Below are 22,800 nucleotides of genomic sequence, written 5' to 3'. Positions count from 1 at the left end.
ACAAAAATTTTGTAATAAATGCTTAATTTCATGAAAAAAAATTTTTTTTAAAAAAAGGCTTACGAAATTTTGCTTTTAACTAAAATAATTGTTTTAAGTTACAAATTTATTACTACTTCTTTTAGGATAGGGTGTTGAAAAACACTATTTTCTGTTTGTAATTTATTGTCGGTCCCTGAAGCCTCTAAAGGCTTAAAACTTTATTAATAAGTGTGAGAAATCGCCAGATCTAAACACATTTGAAGTTATATAATAATTCTTTAAGTATTTCTTGAGAAATAAGAAGAAATTTATTAGTATAGAAGTGTTTCCATTATTTTGTCCAACTCCTGTATTTCTTTTTGTTAACAAAATTTATCTTTAATACATAGATGATAATTAATTAGTAATCTCAAAAAAAAAAAATAATGAAAACCGTCAAAAGGAAAGAAAAAAAAATTTCCAATCAAATAATGTAATTCAGATTCGAGTAATGTATAATTTACCTTGCTCAGAATGATGTTAAGGTCTTCCTTCCCTGTATAATGTGGATCTAAAATAAGAAATTTGAGCTCGCCTGTGTCTTGATTAAAATCCACTCCAAGAATTGTATGAGCTAATACTCCACCACCTAAAATGTTGAAAATTAATTATTTTTTATGTTATATATTATAGAAGAAAGTTGGATAAAACAGGGACCCCACACTTTATAGATAAATGTTATTAATTATAGATAAATGCCACTATCTATGAGAAACCACATGAAACTAGTTACATGTCATGTTTGGAGATAAATAAAAAAAACCTCTAGGCCATTATAATTATTTGCTGTTGCTAGTGTTTTGATAGAACAATTTGTTTAGAAAGGTTTGATTTTTGCTCTTAAGTTTCTAATTGCTTGAAGATTTACTTTTCTTAATTTCAACTTTTGACAATGCTTGATTTAGTTATTAAAAAAATTATTTATATTATGTTTTATGTTATTAGAAAAAAGTTTTGCATCCAGTTTAAAATATGCAAAGCTTGCTTTTCAGTTAAATGGCATCAAATAAAACCAAGACGTTGTCAGTCGTACATGACCGAGTAGCTATGTTTCTTAATACTCCCAATCAAAGCCCTCGGAAGGTTAGATAAATCGTCTCACCTGTAAAAGATGGGCACACAAAGCCTGTAATACTACAGAACATAAATTGTATTTGTGATTTCCGATCTTAAATCTGATCAACCAACTTAGTTCACGATATGTTGCTAATTTTATTCCTTTTGTTCTTATTAAAAAGTCCTGTAATTATTTTAGTGTGAATGGGTAATAGTATTAATTTGTTGCTATAAATTAATATTACAATAGCAAAAAATAATTTATTGTCATAATTTTTAATCATACCCAGTTCTATCCAAATAAGATTAGATAAAACCAGGTATAGTATTATATTCTTATTTTGTTTTCTTATCTGGGGGGGGGGGCACAGTCAGTTTTTGGTTTAACCACTGACTACAGAAAGGCATGTTAGCATGGCAGTGTGTCCCCTGATGAAGTACTGTTTATGCTAACATGTGTATCTTTAAAAAAAATTTTTTTTTAATTTCTCACATGTTTATTTAAATTGCTTACTTAAGATAACTTTGGTTTTCGCTGGTTATAGCGCTTTTCTATTTTGACTTATTTTATTTAAATTCTGGTATTCATTTTTGTTTAGTTAAATTTTCATACTTATATTAGATAAAACCAAGTACAAGCATTCTAACAAAAAATGACTCATTTATCCTCTAAAATATAGTTTTTTTTTTATTTTATTAAATAATATTTATTTTTAAAACTGAGGTGCTAATTTATCATTCAAATAAAAGAGTTAGGCCATTTTGTATATGAAACAGCTTTTGTCTTGTTCAACTTTCCCCTTCTATGTATAAAAAATCAGATAAATTAGTATGCAAAGTTAGTAAGTTAAATGTTAGATACTTTTTTTTTAGTAACAGCAGTTTAAAAAATATTCATTACAAAAATCGAGAAAGAAATTATCACGGTAGCAGTATCTTCCTAAACTTAAAGCTGTCTGCCCTAACACAGACAAGCTTTTATTGAAAAATTAGGCTTAATATAATATGTATATATGTATTAAAATTAGCATGCATATGGTAAATAAAAATTATAAACAAAAAAAATTTTAAGAATTTGTTATTTTAATTGACATTTTTATACACGTTTAATTGAATGGAATGGAATAATTTAGATTTAAAAAATGGAAAATTCCCTGCACAGTCTACAAACAACTAGAGTTTTTAAAAATTTAAGAATTCCCAAATGTAATTAAATTTATTTTGTTATAATTAAATGTTTACAAAATTACAAATTAATAAAAATTTTCTTAAATAAGTTAAATTTTTCTTGTATTTAAAATTTTTATTTTATTAAATTCCAATGAATTAAAGAATATTATTTGGAATTTTTCAAAATAATCTCTTTTCTTCTTCACATATATCTGCGAATTGGCAAACAATTTTGTTAAGGAACCAAAACAAATAGCAATTGAGTAAATTCAGGAATTAAAATTATTTTTCTATTTCGCCTTTCAGAAATTTTGTTGGCTTTTTTTTTATTTTTAAATCTGATATATAAAAAAAATGATCTGCAGATGCTGAGATAATTTTTTTTAAATCTATAAAAGTAAAGCATTCTCAATCAAAGGGTCATAGAAGTTAAGGCTCCACAATTTCCCCGATCAACAGTATAGTGTCGGTAATGAGCAGATCACTGGCATCTTCACTTCCCAAACACTTTTTCATTCAGTGTGTTTAAAGCCTCATTGAGTGTGTTTAAAGCCACCACCAACGATCAAACCCACAGTGCTTTACAATAACAGCTCGAAGCCATATCCACTGTGCCTTTCATAAATTATAAGATTCTAGTAAAATCCTATTGAAAGCCATATTGATTGGCTAAATGAAGCAGCAAAATATAACAGTGGTGAAAGACTGTTTTAAAATATACCTTTTAGCAATAAGTCATTAATAAACTGAAAATAAGTTTCAATAATTAATTAAAATGTATATTAGTATATAAAGAAAAAATTTTTTAACATACTATTTTAATAAAGGTGTGAAAGAATATTTCGTTTAAAAAAAAGTTACTTAAATTTCATAGTCATGTTGGAATACGAACTGAAACCAAACTGGATTTGGGGTAAAGAGTTAAATGGCTAAGTTTAGCAAAATATGGTTAAAGATACTTGCCAATCATGACTGGAGTTCCTTGGTCTTGGAAATGATTGTAGAGTTCTCGGCCTTTGTTAGCCATATCTGCCCCAGAGCTAACGAACATGATTTTTGATTGAACCTGTTTGAAGAGAATAAACGTTTTCACAAATTCGCTTATATTCTTTTTATTATTTGTACGTTACAGTAAAAGCCCCCAATTTAGGATTTACTAAAGTGGCATGGTAACTCCTAGGCTTTACCTCAAAGGATTGGTAAAAAGCTGAAATGAAATCATATTGAAGCATACTTTGGACTTTTACAAAGCCGCTATGGTAAAAGATAGATTTTACCGGTAAAACCTAAAATATACCAGACTTCATGTTCCGTTATGTACAAATCAGAATTGAAATTAAATTATTCCAAGTTTAGTAGTATCTTAGCTGTGCTGCTTCAAACCAAGTAGTTAAGGAAATAGCTTAATATTTATAATTAGAAACTAACATTTAATTCAATATAAAAATATTTACTTTGAAGAAAATATTTATATTCATTATGTCTATTTTAGAAAGTTTTTTTTATAGTTTCCTTATGACCATAAATATTTCTTAAGCATTAATCAGATGCATAAATATATAGGTAATTACAGAAACTATTTCATAGTTTTGGTTAAGCAATTATGGTTATATATATATTTAGTTTAGTTTAAGAAATTTTGAAAAAAGTCATAAAAATTTGTATTTATAAATCAAAATTAATTTTAACATCCTAGACTTTGATTTCAGTTTACTCTAAGAGTAAACTGATGCAAAAATTAATCTGTTTATAAAAGAGATTATCTTATAAAATTGTAATAGTAGCAGGAAAAAACATATTTTACTACAGAAAGAAATCTGCAATTAAATTTAATTATTTTTAGCTTGTTCCTACTCTTTTACATCTTTTCTCAAAAATTTTAATTTAATTAAAAAAAAACATTAGTTTAGAATATTTTTTGTTAACACCAAATTTTAAAATGAATTTATTTTAACAATTCGTTCAAAATAGCGTTTTTATGATTCATTGTCTTTAAAATTTGTAACAGAAAAAAATAATAGTTAGAATTGTACATATGTTAGTAAAATCAAAATTTTGTGTTTCCTGGTACTTTTTATTCATTGTTATCAATTGGCCATTGTTATCAAATAACACCTGCCTCAAAGTGACACTGAATGGCATCTACTGTACTTCAAATTTTTTTTTTTTTGGGGGGGGGGAGAATATATCAGGTTTATTTAGATAAAAATTGCTATAACATTGATTGACTATTGTGAGCTGGATTTTATAACTGATTTTCGTTAAGTTTTAAGTATGCTTGAACACTATTAGTTGATTTTTATTTTTTAACTATAAAAACACTGCTAAATAAAAACAAACAGCACATAAAACCATATATGATTGCACATGAAACAGAAATACAAAGGTATAAAAGCTGAGAGATGATAATAGAAAACAATATCCATAACAAAAAGTGAAAATATTATGCATAGCTAAATATAACAGAGTAAATAAAGTACAATTTACAGTAAAAATTTACCAGAAAGTACTCACATTTATTAAATGGTCCAGACAAAAACTAACTTCTTGAGAACCGATCCATTTCTTGGATCCAATAAATGATTCTGGTTTATCACCAACCTCTACAAGAGCCTTTCAGAAAGTTTATAAAATATATTAAAAATGGAAAGATATTAGTACGTTTAATTTTTAAATGTATACTTTATGCATATAAACATTTAAAATTAATAAAACTAGACCAACTAATGAAACTTTTATTAAAAAGATAGTGGAACAAATAATAAAATTTACATAGAGCAAGAAAAAGATTTTTGCACAAGCAAAAAAAAAATTTTTTATTGTGTATAAAGTTTTTTTTTTTTTTTTTTTTTTTTTTAAGGGAGAGGAATCTTAGGTTTGAAAACTTCCTCAGCTATGCAGACATATAGTTAAGAAACAAACTGAATTATGTTAAATACATTTCCTTTTGACCAAAAATTATTATTTGTTTTTGAAAATTTTTTTATTGAATTGTTGAAACCATATTAAATAGTTATTTGAATTTTAAAAAATGCATTAAGAAATCATTATTTTCATTGTATATTTTTTCTTTCTTTTTCTCCCTAGCTTGAATGAGTTGCAACTACACAAAATTTTTATTATTAAATAATCAAATTTAAAAAAATTTTATTTAATTATTAAAATAAGCAATGTTTCTTTTTTCAGCTGTAAAATTTTTTATTATCATAACAGAATAAAAAAGTGCAGTCACAGATGGCAGCAACATGATTAATGTGAATTTCTTATGAGAAATTAGAACTATCAGTAGTCTAGGTTAACTTATTAAGGGTCACAAATAATTATTTGAGTGAAAAAGAAGATAAACATTCTTTAAATTAAAACCGATTTAAAATCAGCAATAGAAAAAAACGAATTAACATAATCTAAAACCAATTTTTTCTTTTAAAGATGAAGATTATTGACAGTTTTTAGCTGAAGGCAAATGTTTTATAATCCAATTGAGCAAGGAAAATCTTTTTTGATTTTAATCTCTCTTCTACCTATATGCTCCTCAATAATGACCTGTACAGAATTTAAAAACATTATTTATTGCTCACTTAAATGTTAAATTGGCAATCACTAATATGCATTTTTTTCACTTAATTTTTAATAAGGATTCTAAAAATAAATATTAAGGGTAGTTCTTAGGAAGAATCTGCATTTCATACCAAGTTGCTTTAAGAAATAATCTTTCTTTAAAGTACCATTATATCTTTAAAGCATTGAAAATTAATTAAATGGTAAAATTTTAAAAAAATGCATGTTTAAAAATCTCAATTGCAAATTTTTTTTAACCTTGTCTCAGATTGTCAAGATTTAAAAATCTCAAAAATCTCAATATTTGATGTATTTAATACATAAATGTATTCATTTCATTGCTATTTTAATTAATAAAATATAGTTTCTGTAAATCAGATACTGCTAAATTTTCAGTAATAACAGTTTTTTTTTTAAATATAGTCTAAATATGGAATTTTTTAAATAAAATATAATTATATAAAACATTATTAAGCTTTAAAACAAATCAACAAAACTTAATAAAACTAGCCAAGATAAACTACAAAATTTCCAATTAAAATTAAAAAAAAAAAAAAAAAATCTAATAAAGAAACAATATCCAGAAATTAAATTTTTTCTTTAAAAAAAAAGGGTTTTAACTTTTATTATCACTTGGCAATAGCAGGTTTACTGTAAGATTTTTGTATGAAACTCAATATATGATAACAGCAAAATTCAGATATTAGAGAAGAAAAAAAGGATTCCAATCTTTTCTCACACCTTAAACCAGAAAAATCTTGATATGGTGTTATCAGTTTTGATAATATTTAATGATAATGCAACTGATAATCCAAATATAAATGTAAGTTTATTTTTAGGAAGTCACTGAACTTATTCTGAAGCAATATTGAACTAAAAGTGATATCTTACATGTGCTTTGCATGCAACAACTGACTGATAATTAAATTTATAGTAACACTTTTTTTTAAAAAAAGAAAATCCATTTAAATTATAATAATATAAAAGTGATCAGAGTTGCTAAGAGTTGAATGTACAGCACTTTTTCTTTTCGTGGTTTAAAATTTATTTTATACTATGACATAAAAACTTGTAACACATTTCCTTAATGAACATCATTATAATTGCATTAGTTGGAGGTTGATTTTATTAAATGTTATCGTAAATAACTATAATAAGTTAATAACTGTCAAACATTGAATAGTATTAAATGTCAAACATTGTTATCAGTCTTTCTTTTCCTTTTTTTCAACATTTAAATAACAGGTAAAATTTTATTCTTTAAAAAATATATCAACTTGAAAAAAAACTGCATTATTATCAAATATGAAACTATTTAGAAATGTAAATATTAATAAAAGACATTACTCTTACTAATAAAACCTTAAAATTCAAAATGAATAAGTTAAAAATATTTTACAATAGAATAAAAAGTATTAGAATAATTCAAACTAATGAAGCCTATTAAACATGAAGCGATAAAAATTTGCAGATGGTAGAAATAAGAAACCTTTCATAGAATTTGTATATTAGTACATATTTAATATCAGACTTCATTTGTATGGAAAAAAATTTTTCCTTATATTAAATAATATTTTTTGTGTATAAATTACATTATCTTTAACAAATTGAGGCATTTTTATTTATTATAACAATTATTAATTATATAATTACAACAATTATTAATTACATAAACATACAAATAAAAACATAGCTCCCTAAAAAAATTTTTAAGGATTTCATAAATTTTAAAACTTACAATGCTTGATGATTTTTAAACAGTATGTAAGTTTAGAAAAAACAAATCTTATTTAAAATAAAATACATGATTTTTTTAAGCCCTCATGAGTTTTACTAAACAGTGTCAAACAATGGCTTCATATTCTATTTCTGTTTTTAATAAATTAAAATAAATTTGTACACAAAAAAATATAGTAAATACCTTTAAAATCATAGATTAAAACTAAATAAATGTAATGAACATGGATAAAGATATTATGTAGAGTAAATATTTTATAAGTAAATTTTACCTTTTGTATTTCTGTATGGGTAGGTACATTTCTGTCTGTATAACCTTGATGCCTAAACCATGATATTATAGTTTGGAGAGACCTATAGGCACATCCCCATCCATTATCATCCATGTGGTCTTGCATATAATGATGGTAACTATATGTACCTTGGACAATCGAAGATTTACCACCCGACACTAAAATAATTTTTTTTTAAAATTATAAAAGAGAACATTAATTATGATCAACTTGGAAAAATTTATATAATCGGACTTCTATTTAACGAACTTCCATTTTGTGAGTTTCTCAACTTCGCAATTTTTCTTGAGGAACCAAGAACATTTTAGAAATTTCTTCGTAAAATAACTTCCAAATAGCAAAGTGAATTTTCTATTTAACGAACTTTTCTTTGATATCCACTTACCCTGTTTCTTAAAATATTTCAGGAGATTTCAAACTTGTTAACGTGTTTAAAAGGGGAAATGACTTTGAATTGATTTTTGCAGCCACTTAACTTTTAGAATGTACCTTGAATGAAAGCAGTAAAATCCCTTTTCTTTTTTGTTTGTATTTCAAACGCAAAACTCAGACAAAACGGATTTTATCAGTAACAATTAAACTTAAGAACACATGTGGTAATGTAGGTTTAAAATTACTTTTACAATAAATGCAACTATAATTTTATACATAAATTTAACTTTTTTTCGTTGAAAATGTATGTATCATGATAGTGTAATACAGGATTATTCTTGCTATTCCATGCTTTCCATGCAGATTTCTTTTATGGCTAAGGTTTATAAAATAAATAATAGATACTAGTTTACAAGATAAAGGTGTATCAATTGCTATTTTAATTATGTCTAGTGCATATGAATTTGAAATTCGTTATGTGTTGTTTAAGAATTTCAAAAGGTGATTTTCTATGTAACGAATTTTCCATGTAACGAACTTATTATCAGGATTTAGCGACTTTGTTAAATAGAGGTCCGATTGTAATTCATAAAAATATTTATGTTAAAAAAAAGACCAACAATATGAAGAATCTACTAAAGATAAATGCAAGAAAATAAAAATATGCAGTTTGCTATGCTCTGATTAGGAAATAATTTACTTATTTTAAATAGCACTTTGATAATCTCATTATATCATACTTACATGTAATTATTTTATTTTTATCCTGCACCACTCTCGTTGTTGCATGCATAAGTGCAATTTACTCAAACAATGTCCTTTTTTACACGATTCTTTCTCTTAAAAATATTTTTCATTTATACAGCTGCATGCATTTTGATTTTGTTATTTTGGCTTTTAAATTAAAGAGTTAATAGATTTTGTCTAATTTTTAAATTTTTTTACACCTACATTTATTTATGAAACTTTTGTCCTTTTATTTTTACAATCAAAATGCTATTTAAAGAATATGAAAGGAAGAGCGTGTATATATTCCGAATAATAATTACACACTCATTGAATAACAGAAAAAGTAAAGACACCAATTTACTAAGAATGTAATACTTAGATAGAAGTTATGCCTATAAAGCAAATGAGTAAAATTATATGCATACAGTATAGCAAATGGGGTATAGCTAGGTATATTCTATAATTAGTAGCTATAAAATATTTAAATAAACTAGTGGGCTGCGCCCCCTGCTCGCCAACCTCCCAAAATTGCTACGCAATCTTATATGGTTTACTTCGCAAACCAAGCTCGTTTCGCTCACTACTAACTTAGTTGCATTGCAAATGCACAAAATTCGAAGAATTCAAAACAATCATTCAAATCCATATAACAACTTTTTTTTTAAAAAAAAATTACATCTTTTTAGAAAATACTAAGTCATTAAAATAAATTTGAATTCAAATAAATGACATGTAATTCGTTAAACCTATTAGAAATGTGCTATAGTTTAAAATCTTAAGATAAAATTTCTAAAACTGATATCTCTTTAAAAAGGTTAAAATTTTGGCTATAATTAAGTCTATTAAAAATTGAAATAAGTGAATTGCAATGGAAAAACCTGCATAAACAAATAAATTCTAGTAAAACAAATAAATTCGTGATATAAATCAAAAATCATCAAATAAATTCGTGATAAAAAGCGCTTTCGACAAAATACTAAAATAGAGATCTATCGACAAAGACTACTCACTTCTGCCTAGCTTATGCTCTCTCTGGTTATTTCAGTTTTTAAAAGCGCTATATGTTTAGCCATCTCAGCTAGATTTGGCATGTGACATTTTTAGCGGCAATCATTGTTCGATTTTCTAGCGTTGCCATTCGGGGAGTTGTAATGAGGCTTTTTTTTGTCGCCGTGTAAGAGAAATATATATATAGATAATAAAGATATTCTGCAAATGATGTTGATTACATGTCCTTTGAACATTATCAAATTTATTAAAAAAAAAACATTGAAATAGAATTGTGGGAAGATTGAGTATGCATAAGTATGGGACAAAGCAAATGTTTAATAATACCTCCAGAAGATACAATTCCTTCATGGGGATTATACAAATGTCCAGAACTACTGGCTAGAGAAAAGTCGCAAGCATTCAACTTTTTCAGAAAAGGACGGTCCATGGGAAGCAACAATTTCCTGTGAAGTTCTTTACGATATGTCTCTAGAAAGTAAAATACAATTAACACTGTTAAAAAATCAGCTAATAGAGTTAATTCTTAAGCAAACTTTAAAAAAAATACCTAGTTCCTCATCACTTTTCTTAGCAGGATAAACTATTGTAATAGGAAAATCCCACATATCTAGATAAAAGTGGTATGGTTTGGGAGCCTCAATATCACTAATCTAAAGAAAAATGAAATAAACATAACTTATTTTCAGCAGTGAAGATAAAACATTCAAAATTAATATTTCAATTAAAATATAATAAATAATTGTCATGATTGATAGCTCCTTTGGTGGGTATTCCCCTACAATCCTCAAAGTAAATGCCATCTTTTTCTTTTCTGTACAACTATGCATAGTAAGATCTTCATGGTATTCTCTGAACAACTGCATGCACATAATAATGCATTAACAAATACACAAAAAAATATCACACTCAAATTCGTTTATTTTGAGTCTTGATTTAACTAAATCCTAGATGTAATGAAGAAATAAGTAAGGTTAATAATTGTTTGGCTTAGTATTAAAAACTTATCTAAAACTCTATTGTTATTGGAGCATAACTTGGATTTAACAATGAGTTTCTCATTTACCTCGAAAATTACTTTCTGCCAGTTAAAAAACATCCTGTTACCTATAAAATAATTTACAAACAATTTTAGTTCAATTTGTTCGAAAATTCCATGTAGATAAATAATAAAGAGTAAGAATGTGAGTCTATCATCTGTTTCGCAATGAATTATTTAATAAATGAAGCCACATGGCTATAGCTAGACAATGCAATGCATCAATAATAAACTCTAGTCATTGCAATGGTCGGATAAGTTGCTATGCAAACCATTGAATAAATTCTACCTCCTATTGCTTATGAGTCAGCCAGCATGTATGTTTTCAATTGGGTAAATATGAAATACAATCTTTTCTTCCTTTTTAAATCAGTGTTATATTCTTCTTATCAACACACATCTTTATTAGTGAGAAAATTGTACCTAGGACAATTGCTGAAGAAAAGCATAAAGTTAAAAAACAAACTAAACTCAGTTTTTACTTTCTCTCTTTTTTTTATCAATTGAAGAATAAACAATTTTTTAAAGTTTTCAGACTCAGTTTCATGTATTATAGATTTCATTTTTGAAAATTATGGCCAACTAGAGTTTTATGAGTGCCCTGATTTAACAAAGGGATTGGCTCAATTCTCATGCTATTTTTATAAATGAATTTAACTGTATTTGATTCAATGTAGAGGAACGTAAAAACAACACCTTTAAATACATATTTGTTAAATATAAAAGACATTTAATAACTTATATGCATACTTCTAATACATTTCGAAATATACTTAGACAATCAGAAAATCCTGAATATTTATCTGACACTTAGAGACTAATAGATGCATATGTAGGATGAAAGATATTGTTTTAAAACAAAATTATATTCACTTTAGTATACTTGACCAAACAATTGTTCATATCAGACAGTTGATTTCCAATGGCTTCCAGAAAAAGCTTATAAGCATCTTGTGTGGAACTAGATTCTTGACATACTATAAGCACATCAATGGGAAGCTGTACAGAAGCACACTGAAATTCACCTAAAAATAACAATAAGTAAAGAATTTAGTTTGAAAAGGAGTTACAAGCATAGCTTGTCACTTAGTGTCGGAGGAAAAGCTGATGGCAATTCACAATGTTTGCAAAAATTTAAATTTTCCTTTCCTAGCAATTTTTTTCTTTTATTTAGAGTCTCTAACTTTTTCTTTTGAAATTTAGGAGGGTTTTTTTTTCTCTTTTCATTTTTTTATTCTTTACAATTGGGCAAAAGACACTATTTTCCATTTTAAAACACCAAAAAAGAATTTTTTATCAGTTTCCTGGTAATTTTTCAAAATTGAAATTTTGAAATACATTAAAATTAACATACATTTTCCCTCTCTTCTTTAGTTTTTATTATTTTGACATTCATCATTTATTTCAATCTTTAATGAAAATAGACTCTTAATTTTTATTAATCGGAAACATATTTTAATACATGCATATTTTAATAGTACATACATATTTTAATGCAATCATATGTGATACATGGATTTAGGAAAGATATAATTTGTATAATTGAATTTTTTGTTCAATCATAGGAGAACTTTTACAGATTTTTTCAAACCTTCACTCCTATAATAACAATCAGAGAATGTGTGTAACTATTCAAACCCTAGTCTATAATGTGATTAAGTCTGAGACAAAAATAAAAATATTAACTGACTTGAGAAATTAAATATTTTGATCAACAACAGTCAAAATTTGCACTAAAGCAAAACTACAGGGACTGAACATGCACAAGAAATCTGTTGTGAAAATCAGACACTTTTATTATTTTTCAAAAGCTGATGTCATAATTTTTTTCAACAAGTAAAAATATATTTCTTGCACTTAGTCTATTAACTGCTTAAATAAATGATTCTTTGCAGAAATCAACAATATATTTCTTTAATTTATTTTCAATTTTCTTATTTCCAAACAAATTAATTTAAATATAAATATCTATAACATTAAAAAAGGTAATAAGTCATGATCTGTGCAGTATCAAACTTTCAGACAATTCAATTTCAAGCAATATTCAGACAGACCAGTGTTACTTTAAAAACAATTGCAGAACATTTTGGATCCATAGTTGTTTCTAATATTGTATTACAAATTTTATCTCATATAGAGAAATATAGCTTAAAATATCTCTAAACTTTACTAAATACTGGAAAAGGAAAATAATTACACATTTCACTTTCACTGTAAAATAAAAAAAATTTAAAAAAAAGCACTAAAAAGTTTTAATAATGCTTACTATTTATTTAAAGTAACCTTTGATACTAAGTGATTCAAAACTTACAAATTACTCATTTCGAAGAATTCAAGGTGCAATATTAATTAATTATTCTGTTCATTACATATTTCATGACATTTTTCAATTTTTAAATCAAAACAATAATATTAAGATAAATAATTGTATATAATGAAGTCAATTTCCCTTTTTTTTGGATGTAGATATAATACTTTTATTAAATTTACCATTTGATAAATAATTAATTAAATATAAACACTGCTAAATGACTTTAAAATTACTATGTAGATACAAAATAATAAAACTTTTCAACTTACGCTGTTGACAATGAATGACAACAGAGTGATTAAAAGTATTCGCTATACCATCTCCACCAGCTTGAATTAAGATATTAAACTCAGTTGGAAGCTAAAGAAAAAATCATCAACAAATTTATTAAAAAAAATAATAAAAGCAAATATAATCATATTTTTAGTAAAAAATACAAAATTTACTTCATTCACAATACTAAATGCAAGTTCCACATCCAACTTTAGAGAAATTTAGACTCGTTTCTTATTTTTTTGTGTGATACATAATTTTAATGAAGAATCAATTAAATCCATTTTTTATTACTTATATTTTATTAAAAAATTTTTTTATAAATACTGAAAAACCGTTTTAATAAGTTACTATTTTCTGAACAAAAGTAATGTTTTTTAATTTTTCTCAATTAAAACAAGTTTAAAATTTACTTTTTGTACAACTTACATATGAATACAAATAACTACAACTGTTTAAAGTGATACAGTCAGCTTCTTTTTAAAATTCTAAGTCAAAATGGGATGTAAAAATAAATAAAAAATTTCTTGAGTAACTCAAAATGGATGGATATAAGTTTTTTCTTTGTTTTTTTTTTTTTTTTTTTCAATACAACAACTACTGTAAATATTTGAAAGCATTTAATTAAATTGTTTAACAAAAAATAATAAATGTGTTTTGTCTACATTTTATTGACATATTTTTCTTAGAACAAATTACTATATTCTAGCAGGTCTACCTTTCTAGTTTTAACTTTTCTTTTTTAAGCCATAGCATTTATCTTTTGCATTTTTGTATGTTCCACATTTTAATATTGTTAATTATATATATCAAGTAAAAAAATTTATCTTTATAACCAAGGCATGAAAGGATTCATTAATTATATTGACCGACAAGGCTTTTATATATTTTGCGACACGCCATGTGGATATTCTGATTTAGCAGTATATTATAGAAATTGCAAGTATTGACTTAATGTTGCATTGACTGATGCAAGCATTGACTTAAACAGTATTTTCTTAGATATTATTTTAAAAATTTTTTTTATGAAGAATTAAAAAAACCTGAGTCGCGTAGGAAAGATATTCAATACAATAAAGATCAAAAAATGCAAACTTTTAAAAAATTTGAGTAAATTTCATTTTTAGAAATTTCTTTGCTTACTGAAGTGGAAATAAATAATAAAAAAAATAAGTCAGTCATATATATTCATATATATTTTAAAAAATATAGAAATTTTACACAATAAAACTCAACTTTTCTTTTTCGCAGCTATCTAAATTTGTGATTTTCTAAAAGTATCATCCACCTGAACTGATTTCAATATTCTTTTTTACGGTTAGACCATTATCTGAAGTTCGATTTTCATTTCTAATACAAATTAGTCATATAAAAAAAAATAACAGAAATTTCACAAAACAAAACTCAACCTTTTTTTTCGAGGCTTTCTTGATTTTTGATTTTCCGGAAGTATCATCCTCCTGAACTGATTTCAATAGTTTTTTTATGGTTAGGCCATCATCTGAAGTTTGATCTGTTGAACTAGATCGAATAATTTCTCCATTCTGTAAGAAAAAAGCTGCAACCTCCTTTTGGAAAACTGATTTCACTCTTTCTAGGGCTTGATCAATACTCTCTCTCAGCAGATCTAGAATAGTGAAGTTGATTAAGTCTAGAACAATTAACTCAGTTTGACGTAGAATATTTAATTTAATACAGTTATTGAAATGTTTTGATGCCAAAATTACATTTAGTGTACACACAAAAAATTACACAAAATTTCTAATACAACAAATTTCCTAAATTGCAGAATCAAATCTTAAAAGCATATGGTCAGGTGGGATAAGTGGGTATAAAATCAAGTTTTTTTAAAAGAAGGCTCTAAAATCAAACCATTAAATTTATTTTCCTGGAAATTTTTATGCATTGGACTCATATAGATTAAATACAAAGCATATCATTCTTTTCTTTAAAAAATAAAATTTAAAAGAAATTTTGTTTTCAGAGTTGAAATTACTATGTTATGCTGTAATCAAACAAATAAATTATTCTTTAGCCATTTCATTTTAAAATATAACAGCATTAGATACTTACTATTAACAAAAAAATAAATTAAAAAAAAATATCCCTAAAATCAAACCATTAAATTTATTTTACGGAAAATTTTGATTCATTTTATATATATTGGGTCCTATAGATTAAATATAAAGCATATCATTATTTTCTTTAAAAATTAAAATTAATTTTGTTTTCAGAGTTAAAATTACTATGTTAGGCTGTAATCAAACAAATAAATTATTTTTTATCCATTTCATTATAAAATATAGAGCATTAGATACTTACTAAAACTAACACAGAAATAAATTTTAAAAAAAATATCCCTATCATACAACACTTAGTTAAGCCTAACCATATACCCACTTTCCCCACCTCAGAAAACTATTCATAATAAATAGAATAATGAAATTTATTCTTCAATTTTTATGCAGATCAGTTCTCCAGATGTCCCTCTACCAGTTTGAATTAAAATTAATAGTTTTTGTCAGTTTTTAATGATGTTAGAATAAAATTGATCAAGAGCTTAAATTAACTTGTTCATAACGTTGTTTGAAACAAAATGAATTTTTTACCAGTTTCAAAAACAGAAACAAAAATGCTTGCTGCAAACCAAATAAATGTCTGTAAAAATATGAAATTTTTTTAATCACAATGAAAAAGGAGAAAAGTGATGGTTTTTGAACATATACCCAGTTTACACCACCAAGTTGAGCGGTCAAGGAATTGGAACAGGAATTTTTGCTTAGACTAGAATAGTTTAAATAATAAATTCGGACGTATCAATATTGACATATTTTATTGAGAACAATAATTTCATTTTAGCAGAATTGAAATTCAAATGGGAAAAAAATTGCTGCAATAACATAGATACTGACAACTTTTAAAAAGAAATTAATTCATTCAAATTGGTAGTAGCAGCAATTTGTTGCAGAGCAGATTCAGAAATTAAACGAAGAGAAATAACAAAAAAAAGAACATAGTTTCACTGAAATTTTTGAAAATTATCTGCTCTTGAGCAACATCAAAGGCAAAAAGAATTAATTTTTTTCTTCTTTTTTTACATTCAATTATTACCATTTTTTTAAATTCAAAACTCTTTGTAATCACTCAAGAAATAACTGAAATCAGGCATAAATTCCAACAAAAGTTATTCCCAAAAATAATAAGACACATAAATTGTCATGCTGAAATATGCATCACATATTTCCAAATGTTTAAATTCAAAATCATTATCTTATTTAATCCTATTCTCAAAATAATAAAAATCATTAATATAATTGGTAATCTTTCAATATCACACCTTGAATTGAGTGCAAGCTAAAATTTATTTTTAGAGATTCCCTCTACACCTGCCTAATACAGTAGCATAAAATTCAAAAACCGTTATATGGTTGGTAATGTTTTAAATTCATTAAAACTTGTGATTATTACTTACACTTTCTTTTCTGCCAACACATTTGAATATGTGAGGCTAATAAAAGGAGCCTTGGCAATAAAATAAATCAATTAAGAGCCAATACACGAAATCCTTAACTTTCCAAGGCAAAAACTATTCTAATGCAAACATGACACTCGCATTCTTGATTTCTGCATGAACAGAGATACCACGTGGAGTTTGCCACTGCAGCCACAACCTCTGGGCCATTTTCAAAATTTACTATGTACAAAAAAAAAATAATAATAAATGTTGATTCCCCTTTACTTCTGAACTCCATATTTCCAAAAATAAAACTTTTTTAGTATTTATCAAACTCGATGCTTGTCTATATTAGTAAACTCCATCACTGTGGGCAATAAAATAATTGGACAATTGAATGATATTTATTTTCTTCAACGATTGCTAAACTTTATTAAAAAATTTCCTCAAGCACTATTTCCCTAGAACAACCAATTTTTCTTCAACAAATAATCATCATCTTTATGATAAATATTGTATTAATACTACCTACATTAAACTACTTCAATCACCAAAATTTCCTCATAAATACTTAATATCTGCAAAAATTATTACATCAATTAAATGTTAGGAAAAAATATAACAGGATATAAAAATGTTATGAAATATTTTCACGTGTAAATAAATTAAATAATAACATTTATAAAAAAAACATGACTTTAAATTGATTTAAAAATTTAAACATTACTCCATGAATCAAGACACTTGATAATTTTGTTGAATTATAGCTTCATTAAATTAAACTTTAAAATAAAATAGAATTCCATAGAATAATTAGATATGAAAATGCCATTTAAATGATATAAAATTTTCTTAATAACAACCAAACTTATTTTGCTGAAATTACCTGCATCAGATGAAACTTCAAAGCAACAAGGAATAATTCCACGAGCTCTTAATAACAAAGCACTAGTAGGATCACAGCTTTCGACATCTATATCCTTTAAAGTACTACAGTAAGTAGAATAATATTTCACAGTAATTTCTAATTCTTTCTGTTCATCTTTGACACCAAAAATAACTATAAGATTTTCTATTCCAATCTAAAAAAATAAATAAAAATTAGCTGCTTAAAAAATTATTTAAATAAAAATAAACTTGATCGCTCATAAAATAAAAATTTCGTGAATGTATATTAAATTGAAAATAACATGTCTTTCTCAACATCTATCAATAATACTAAAATTATATTAATAAAAATATTATTCAAGATGTAGAGTTAAAATTTTTTTTATTGAAACAGAAACTTAATAGCTTTAAATGATAGCATGACTCAACTAATACTGCAGCAACTTGTATATTTAGAATTATCTGTTATGGGTTTTACACTCCCCTGAGCATTTCGTATGAATGACTTTTCTCAATTTAAACAAAGTGATTTCTTAGCATAATAAATTAGTTTCCCTCTATATTAATTTCCAAAAAATAATAAAACTACATAAAAATATGCAAAAAATCCATAAATTTTTAATTAGATAATATCCTAACTGCATGTATTTTTTTCATTCAGTATATTTTCTTCTAAAACATAATTTCCCTAAACTATCAAAAATTCTTTTCAAACTTATTATAATTTAAACAGAACTCATTGTTTGTTTAATGAACATTATAAGTTACTAAATATTACAGTAATTTATAAATTTATTACAATATGATAAATTTAAAAAATATTCAATACTGGAATATTTGGAAAAGTCCAATATCACGAAATTTCCAAATTTATGTATAGTATTGCTGTCTACTTAAATATTTATTATCAATATTCTCAGAACATTTTGTAAATTTTGTTCTGCACATCACTTTACACGCATCCTCTACATTCATGCAATTACTGTCGCAAGTACAAAAAGTCACAATAAAGCACTAGAGATGACTCCAGTTGAATAAAATAGAACTTCCAGATTACAATGAACACTCTTCACTACAGACACAGAGCAGTAAAGTTTAATTGCAGCACCTTTTCTTTTTGGGTCAATAAGCTTAATAAATCCTTGGGTGACTTTATTGATTGTAATCACTATCCCCTTAATTTTCATCTAAGAAATTGCAAACAAGCAAAACATTTTTGATTTGTATAAAATCTAATAACTTACTTTTGTAAAATATAGATAGTTAATTAAAGAAATGAAATAGTAGTTTTAAATCTATTTGGACAAAGCTATTATTTTGTATAATTACCTATCCAAAATGTAATTAAAGGGGACAGTTATTGCCAAAGGGCCTACAAATTTTTTATGTTTTGAAAAACTTATTTGATTCACTTAACTATGTTATTATGCAGTTGGTTTCTTTTTTTTGTTGTCAGAATTTACAAGAAATTAATTACATGACAGTAAAAATATTATTTGTAAACATAAGAATATTAAATTTCAAAACTTAAGAACAAATTTATAACTATTATTAATATTGCTGAAAAAAAAGTTAAAATAATCTAGTGACAAATGTTCAGATAGTTATAAATATATTTATGTTCCAACTATAGTTTTTATTTACAACTCAAAATGTTAACTTTGTAAAGTATTATAAAACTGAATTGCTGGAGGAAAAAAAATCACATTTTAACTGTATTTTTATTTAATTTATTTTTCAAAACTTTAATGGCTTTTTGTGTTTCTTTTTTTTTTTTTTTTTTTACTCTTATCAAGAATAGAATAATTTAGAATGTTGGCACATTTGTGTCAAGTTATAATTTTAACATTATAAGTATTTGAATTTTGTAATTTTGAATTTTTTTGTAAGTTTTTATTTAAAAAAACTTTGAGTATTTTAAAAAAATTAATTAAATTTTCAACTAAATAGTATTTTAATTACTTTCCTATATTTACTGAATAAATATTGATTAATAGAAAAAAAAATTTGTGTTATTTTAAACTGTCTAGTGACGGCCAATAATTAAATTTTTCCATGATATAACACTGACACTAAATTTTTAGTTTTAATTTTTTCATTGCTAATCATTGATTTGTATACTTAAGTCTTAAAGTAAAAATTATAAACATTCAGTTAAAAAAGAGATGAATTTTTCCAAATTGCTTAAGCAAAAGCAAATATTTTGGGAAAATCACCAAAATGCATTTCAATATAAATTTATAAATGCACCATAAAAATGTACATAAATAAAGGACCTGAAATACGCAAAACAATAAAATTTACAAAGCCACTAATTCCAAATTATGGATATTGCAGACATACTAAATTTAAGTATGTCTCATTGTCTGTTCATTTAGAATTTATAATCATTATTCATAATTGCTGTTCATAATTTAAATATTAAACAGTATGAAGATACGAATGAAAACATTTATGAATGAAAACAAAATTAAACAGTATAAAAGTATAAACATTAATAAAAATAATGTGAGATAAATTTTTTAATATTTCAATGATAGTAGTAAATTACTTCAAGTTTTTCACACTGCTTCTCACATATATCAATTAATTCATTTTCTGATGGCAGGATACTATGCAGGATGCAAAAAATGCCATTTACTTCCAGACCTGTTAAAAAATACTCTCTACACCCAGCTACAGCAGCACAAATCTTTGCCGAGTCCAAACTCCAACCAGCTACATAACCAGCTTTTTCTTCAGTTTTGGATAAAACCTATAAATTCAACAATTATAACTTACAGTTATTTCTTAAAATTAAGATTTGATACAATAGACAAAGTATAAAATTTTATGAATTATATTATGAAAACATTTAAATGCAGTAAATATCCATATTAAATACAATTTTCAATGGAAGATGGGATAAAAATAATGGCACAATTTTTTGAAGAAGGATTTTTAAAAACAGTGAAAGATTTTTCCTTTTGTACGGAGAAAGGTATGTTGGCCAGTGGTCACCCCCACATATTTGCTTTATAAATATAAAAACTTAAGAATGTAAGAGGAAAATAATATTAATTTTACAGTATTGATAACTAGTAAAAATTATAATGTTTTCCATTTCACTTTTTTTTAAGTATAATCTTTCTGATTTTAACAACAGAAAAATGCTTTTCCTACCAAATAATTGGCAACAATGAAAGGAATTTTTAATTTATTATTAGGTTACAATTTTTGTATCTTTTACCTTAAAATATTAATGGTGACTTGAAAATTTGTCATAAACACTAAATTCTTATAACATGTTGTACCTACCTGTTACATTGAGTTTTTAGCATATTATAACATCTACCTGTTTTTGCTAACTATATGACTCTCACATGAGCAATAACATATGGAGAAAGAACTTTAAAAATATGTAAATAGCATTAAAAATACTAGGCTTATGGTACACAAACATTAGAATAAGTCTACCAAAAGTAACATGTTTCTATAAAAGCCTTTTTCATCAATAAATCTTTTTAAAACTAAATTTAGCTCATAAACCTAATGAACTTTTTTAAGTAAAGTCAAGTAAAAAATGAACTGCAAAACTACTATAGATGAATAATAGAAAGAAAAAAAATAAACATCTATTATCTATGATAAATAAATTATGATAGTAAAAAAACATGTTATACTAATATTTCCATTGAATATTTAATTGTGAACATATTTTTACAGTAAAATGCTTAACTGCTAACAGATTACTAAATAAAAATGAAATAATTTAGTTAAAGATTACATTTTCGGTTGTTTATAAGGATTAATATCTAGTCTTTTATTATTATTTTTTTAGTGTATTTGCTTTAAATTGTGGTTCCAGCCACCTTCATCTTACAAAAGAAAGTAATTTAACAAGAAATTATTTACATGAATTTTTGATGTATATATATGATTTTCAAATAGGTTTCTATCAGTTTACATGGCATTTTAAACTGCAATCAATTAAAGTGTAGCACCTTGGATTGTTAACATATTTCTTTAAACTATCCTAAAATCGTACTGTGTTTATGAAATTTGAAAGCAAAATTACAATTTAGTTTGATAAATTAACATCAATGTTAAATGTTTTAATGTGTTTTAGTTCGTTTGAAAAGATATAAAAAAAACTATAACTAAAAATATTACTTTTTTGGAGCCAATTTAAGAGTATAAAAAAAATCACTAAAAAGTAGAGAGGCACCCAATTGGAAAGTAAGTTACTGCTGAGGGATTATTATAATTAAATGTACCTAGTTTTTGCCCAAGCGATAACAAAAATTTGACATCAATAGTATTTCAATGGCAATATTCCAATTTTTAAAATTTATTTTAGGAGTAAGACAAAGTTAGTATGTAAGTAAACAATAACGAGAATGAAAATTAATTATTCTTTAAACGTAATCTTGTAATTCACTACATGAATAACCAAAATTAATTTTAAAACGAATATATTTTATTAATTACAAGGAAGTAAAAATGACAGTGAATATATCATTATAAAATATTGTAAGAAATAAACGTAATCAAATGTTTGTCAATATATAGCAAAATAATTAATAAAATGTAATAAAATAATTAATAAAATAATAAATATGTATGTATTTAACGATTTAGCTTTGTTTTTCTTATATCCGATTACAATACAGCAAACTAGTTTCTATTAAACCAATAATTGGTCTTGTAGAAAAGGAGAAATATTAAGCTTTCATTTACACAATGATGGCTCTGTTACCTTTTTGATATTTTGTGACAGATATACTTTGTTTACATCCATCTTTCAGAAACTCGGAGCAGACCGCTAAAGAACGAAAACCACATCACAGCAACGTGCATTGCCACATGTTTGTTTCCATTTTGATTATTTTTTATTTTAGAAAAAAAAAGT

At 25.1% G+C, this 22,800-nt stretch overlaps 1 protein-coding gene across 1 annotated transcript in view; it reads right to left on the bottom strand.

The window, feature by feature from the left end:
- The window catches only part of Ufsp2 (UFM1 specific peptidase 2), a 26,329-nt gene extending 3,529 nt beyond the window's left edge, over nt 1–22,800 (bottom strand). Inside the window, exons 1-12 of the mRNA XM_021148653.4 lie at nt 22,648–22,800; nt 20,461–20,664; nt 17,908–18,103; nt 14,977–15,194; nt 13,564–13,654; nt 11,857–12,008; nt 10,495–10,597; nt 10,272–10,415; nt 7,815–7,993; nt 4,762–4,860; nt 3,211–3,313; nt 486–610 (exon numbers count right to left, since the gene is read on the bottom strand). Of these exons, the coding sequence (XP_021004312.3) occupies nt 486–610; nt 3,211–3,313; nt 4,762–4,860; nt 7,815–7,993; nt 10,272–10,415; nt 10,495–10,597; nt 11,857–12,008; nt 13,564–13,654; nt 14,977–15,194; nt 17,908–18,103; nt 20,461–20,664; nt 22,648–22,689 (1,656 nt within the window). The 5' untranslated portion in view covers nt 22,690–22,800. The remainder of the gene's footprint in view (nt 1–485; nt 611–3,210; nt 3,314–4,761; nt 4,861–7,814; nt 7,994–10,271; nt 10,416–10,494; nt 10,598–11,856; nt 12,009–13,563; nt 13,655–14,976; nt 15,195–17,907; nt 18,104–20,460; nt 20,665–22,647) is intronic.

This window comes from Parasteatoda tepidariorum, chromosome 10 (genome assembly GCF_982258835.1).
Source record: "Parasteatoda tepidariorum strain Cologne lab strain chromosome 10, Ptep-v5.0, whole genome shotgun sequence".
Taxonomy (NCBI): domain Eukaryota; kingdom Metazoa; phylum Arthropoda; class Arachnida; order Araneae; family Theridiidae; genus Parasteatoda; species Parasteatoda tepidariorum.
This window is presented reverse-complemented; position numbering and strand designations above follow the sequence as displayed.